This window comes from Penaeus chinensis, chromosome 22 (assembly GCF_019202785.1).
Source record: "Penaeus chinensis breed Huanghai No. 1 chromosome 22, ASM1920278v2, whole genome shotgun sequence".
NCBI lineage: Eukaryota > Metazoa > Arthropoda > Malacostraca > Decapoda > Penaeidae > Penaeus > Penaeus chinensis.
The window spans coordinates 9918207-9923206 of record NC_061840.1 but is presented as its reverse complement, the minus strand read 5'-3'; the positions used below and the strand labels follow the sequence as shown (position 1 = coordinate 9923206).

The window sequence follows — 5000 nt, the reverse complement described above, 5'->3', positions numbered from 1 at the left end:
GGAGACCTGGAAGACCCGGCTGCCCTGGGGCGCCGTCCTTGCCCGGAAGACCCAGGTCGCCCTGTCGGAGAACCAACCACATGTAGTGTTATGTAATTTCCACCTCCATCACCAAAATCGACAAATACACGCAAGCATACACATACACACACACGCTCTCTCTCTCTCTCTCTCTCTCTCTCTCTCTCTCTCTCTCTCTCTCTCTCTCTCTCTCTCTCTCTCTCTCTCTCTCTCTCTCTCTCTCTCTCTCTCTCTCTCTCTCTCTCTCTCTCTCTCTCTCTCTCTCTCTCTCTCTTTCTCTGAGACTACGTATCCTCTCAATTTGGCAGAAGAGCAACTCCTGATCGGCCGAGGTACTTACAGCAGGTCCAGGAGATCCTCGCAGACCAGGCAACCCCTGAGGTCCAGGAAGACCTTGAGGCCCAGTGGCACCCGGAGGCCCCAAAGGTCCAGTCGCACCAGTGTCTCCCTTCTCTCCCGGCTGCCCAGGGGGCCCCTGCACGCCAGCCGGCCCCTCGGGACCCTGGCAAAGACAAAGAACGATAAATACGTATTGCACGACAAATAGCCCCAGGATCGTTGGCGGTAAGACTTAATGGTAGTCAAAATCCGTTTATGATGGTGACGAGAAACTTTCATTACAAAGTTAGAGGCCGGATAAATGACCACAAAAGCAGAAGAAAAAATATTACAATGAATGCAAATGGCATCTAAACAAAACATAATATATATAAGCAAAGATAAATAAAACGAAAACAAGTGGGTCCGCATGATAACATTCATGGAGCGATAAAGTGTAGCCAAATAATTATACGAAAGAAGGAAAGGAAGCTGTTGCTCGTACCGGCTTTCCGTTGATTCCCGGGAGCCCCATCTGGCCGGGTGAGCCGGGCTCCCCGGGGGGACCTGGCTCTCCGACTTTGCCGTCGTCGCCGTCCTTGCCGGGGTTGCCCTTGGGCCCTTGCTTGCCGGGTTCTCCCACGGCGCCGGGGAAGCCAGGTGGGCCGACGTTGCCCTTAGGCCCGGGCGGACCGATCGGTCCGCGAATACCCGGAGATCCCTGGAGACCTGGCTTGCCCTCCTCGCCCTTGGGTCCGGCAGGTCCTTCGCGTCCCTGAAAGATGAGAGGAGGTCCACATTCATGTCAATTTTAATCACTAAACCTTTTGTATAGCTATCTTTTGGAAATCTGAAGGGAAGGCTATTCTTCTGAATGTCTCATACCTTAGTCTTGCTAGTGCCTCCTACGAAGCCTACATAGCAAAGTATTCATACAAATTCCTACTCCGTATTCTGATTACTCCTCTACTTTTTATTCGGGGAGGGGGGGGGGGGCGCTAGTTCCATGACTCACGTGTTCGCCGTCCTTTCCGGGTGGACCGGGCGGGCCGGACTGGCCTGGCTCTCCCTTGGCACCCTGGGGGCCGTCGGGGCCGTTGGGGCCTGGGAGCCCCGGGCCGCCCTTGCTTCCAGGGACGCCTTGCTCGCCAAGGGGGCCGAGGGGGCCGGGGAGGCCTCTCTTGCCGATGTCTCCCTTCTCGCCCTTGACGCCAGAGGGACCAGGCAGGCCCTGGAGGCCGGGTGGTCCGGCCGGGCCAGTAAGACCCTGTGGGCCGTCCTCGCCCTTGCGGCCAGCGTGGCCCATACCGCCAGGGGAGCCGCGTTCGCCAGGTGCTCCAGGGGATCCAGGTGCGCCTCGCAGACCCTGAGGGCCTGGAGGCCCTGCGGGACCTTGGTGGCCTTTGTCGCCCTTGAAGCCCTTCTCTCCCGGCGGACCGGCCTCGCCCTTGTCGCCGTCCTCTCCCGGTTCGCCGACGGGGCCAGGGGGGCCAGGAAGACCTGGGGGAGAAAGGTGAGTCAGGGGCTGTCCGCCTCGCCTTCCGCTGCAGGGACGGCAGGTTTGTATCTTATGATTTCTGTGTCTGTTACTTCATTACTCATCAAATGTTCAAACAACTGGCATTTCTTTACCTCTCGGTCCGAGGAGACCATCACGCCCAGTTGGTCCGGGTACGCCAGGATCTCCCTAGAATAACACACAGTAGATCGGATAAGAAAATGATATGATAGCTCATAACGGCGAAAAATCTCCATAAAATCAAAGCAAATGATTTCCTTCGATATCTTACACTCTCTCCCTTGGCTCCAGATGAACCGCGGCTGCCGCGAGGTCCGGTCTTGCCCATGGGTCCTTGTGGGCCTGCCTCGCCGGCCAAGCCCATGGCACCCTTGTCCCCGGTGGCTCCGGATGGTCCTGGGGGCCCCATCTCGCCCTTCAGGCCCGCCGCTCCCTGGGGTCAACCACACAGAGAAACGTTAAAAAGGAATCGAAACTGTGGAGGCTAAGGGAAGGAAAGCAAAGGAATCGAAATGACAAAGAACCTAAGAAAAGGAAAATAACAGCGATCGTAATAAATTGCGTGTCCGAGAGCCTGCTGTAGATATAGGCAAACTTATATCTGCGCGTAAGTACAGAAGCATCCTACACTCCTTGGTCTTAATAAAAAAAAACGCGTTGCTTGTGAATTTCTTGGTAAAACGTTAATTTAATATTTGCATGAATGTTTCATCCTATTTTCTCGCATACGCAAAAAGAAAATGTTTTCTTAAAACACGAGTAAGCATATAATGAGTATACTACAGCTAAACAAGACAAGCAAGCACCACAGCTATACTATGGAAGCAAGGACAAGAAAATACTCACGGGGATGCCCGGCAACCCTCGCTCTCCTGGGAAGCCTGGCGGACCCGGAGGACCCACAGGGCCCGTCTTTCCTGCAGGACCCATGGGACCCGGGGCGCCCTCTTTGCCCGCCTCGCCCGGCCTCCCCGATTCTCCTGGGACGCCCGATAAACCGGAAGGACCAGGGTCTCCGGTGGGGCCAGGTTCGCCGGCGGAACCCATGGGACCAACCACGCCCGGAGGCCCAGGTGCTCCTTGGTTCCCTGCTTCGCCCTGTAGGTGGGACGGTGGGTCAGGACGCGAAGGGGGCTATGCTGATGAGGACTAATGGTAATGGTAAATGAAGAACTGACGGGGAGCATGTTTAGTCTTTGTGAACAGAATGACTGGCCGGTTATATGGATCGAGTCAAAGGGCATTGCAAAAACCGTTTAAATACATGAAATGATATCTGACAATGCAAGATCTGCCGACGAGAGTTTTATGATACATGAAAAGGCTACCAAACATGTAGAGAGGGGAGTAGAGAACAAACAAAATTAAGTAATAATGGAGTTTAGTCAGAAACCCAAAAAGAAAGAAGGAAGAAAAGAAGTGATAAAAAAGAAACGACGTAAAGAACGAGAATGAGTAGATAACAAGTAGAGACAAAGAGGAAAAGCCGAGGCGCGTATCTGCGACGAGCGAAGGCCAGCGCCACCTACCGGAGGACCGCGCTCTCCTGGGGGGCCCATGATGCCGTCCTTGCCGTCGACGCCGGGTGGCCCAGCGGGGCCAGCGAAGCCCCTAGGGCCCTCTGGACCCTGGGGACCCTGCTCGCCAATGGGCCCGGGTGGTCCTGGCTGGCCGGTGTCGCCCTTGGGGCCGTTCAGACCCATTTTGCCTCGGCGGCCGCGGGAGCCTCGGAAACCCTGGGAAGATATAAGCATTCCAGCGGGAATGTCTCAGATTGCGGGAAGGAGCGTGGCTCAGCTGTCCACGGAAGGCCAATATGATGGTTGCTTCCGTGATGTACAAAAAAAAAATTATTCTAATTCATATAATACAATAATGCTATTGCTATAAATGCTATGCATTTATAGCAATAATGTCATGTCATGCATATCCTAATGAGGGGAGATCTTGCCTTCCCAGGCGTCATAAAAACAAGGAAATGCTCTACGTTAAGGAAAGGCCAATGGAGGCCAGGCCGCAGTGCAAGAGCCACTCACCCTGGGGCCCTGTTCGCCCCGCTCGCCGGGTAGCCCGACATTTCCGCGCTCGCCCTTGTCACCCGTTCGGCCCGTCAGCCCCGGCGAACCCTTGTCGCCCTTGTCTCCGGGGGGGCCTGGGTACCCTGGGAAGCCGGGCACTCCGAGCTTGCCCTTCTCGCCGTTGGGGCCCGGTGGTCCGGTCTCGCCGCGAGGCCCCTCGAAGCCCTGCGGAAAACAACACGGGGTCAGGTGTGGGTTAGTAAAGAGAGAAAGGGAAGACGATTTCAGTAAAGATGGAGGATAAAAAAAAAAAAATGCGTAAGACACAGAGGAATCAGTGAGCGGAGAGGTTATTATCACTACTGTCTTTGGAATGCGAATAATCTCTTTCTGTGTGTGTATATATATATATACATATATATATATATATATATATATATATATATAATATGGCTATATATATGACTACCACAATGGTCCAGTGGTTAGAGTACTAGACTCCGACCCTCACGGCCCCGATTCAATGTCCCGCCGTGGCAGTCGTAAAAATGCCTGCGCTCCGACTATTTGCTCAAGCCAATTGTCGGAGCGAGAAAACGACATATCGCCTTAAGAAGTCAAACGCAGGTATCGTAGAGGAAATCGCTGCCGTTGCACAGGTGTTAGCGCGCCGAACCGCTGTTGATTAGGAAGGGCATCCAGTCATGAAAGGATGGCAGTGACAAATAGTCTCTCAACAATGAATGAGAGCAGTGGACTGAATGACTGTTGAAAATATATATGTGTGTGTGTGAGTGTGTGTGTGTGTGTGTGTGTGTGTGTGTGTGTGTGTGTGTGCATATATATATATATATATATATATATATATATATATATATATATATATATATATATATATGTACATATATAAATATATATATAAATATATATATATATATATATATATATATATATATATATATATGTACATATATATATATATATATATATATATATATATATATAAACATGTATATATATATATATATATATATATATATATATATATTTGTTTATTTATATATATATATATATATATATATATATTTATATATGTATATATATATATTTATATATATACATAT

General features: G+C 51.0%; 1 protein-coding gene across 4 annotated transcripts in view; it reads right to left on the bottom strand.

Annotated features, from left to right (window-relative positions):
* Positions 1-5000, bottom strand: part of LOC125037218 (collagen alpha-1(XI) chain-like) — a 48533-nt gene that overhangs the window by 10163 nt on the left and 33370 nt on the right. For all 4 annotated transcript variants that reach the window (XM_047630268.1, XM_047630269.1, XM_047630270.1 and 1 more), the window contains exons 13-21: positions 3895-4101; positions 3388-3594; positions 2705-2956; positions 2130-2291; positions 1972-2026; positions 1355-1839; positions 845-1114; positions 362-523; positions 1-61 (exon numbers count right to left, since the gene is read on the bottom strand). The exon at positions 1-61 is cut by the window's left edge and continues 155 nt beyond it. In XM_047630268.1, coding sequence (XP_047486224.1) covers positions 1-61; positions 362-523; positions 845-1114; positions 1355-1839; positions 1972-2026; positions 2130-2291; positions 2705-2956; positions 3388-3594; positions 3895-4101 — 1861 coding nt within the window. The remainder of the gene's footprint in view (positions 62-361; positions 524-844; positions 1115-1354; positions 1840-1971; positions 2027-2129; positions 2292-2704; positions 2957-3387; positions 3595-3894; positions 4102-5000) is intronic.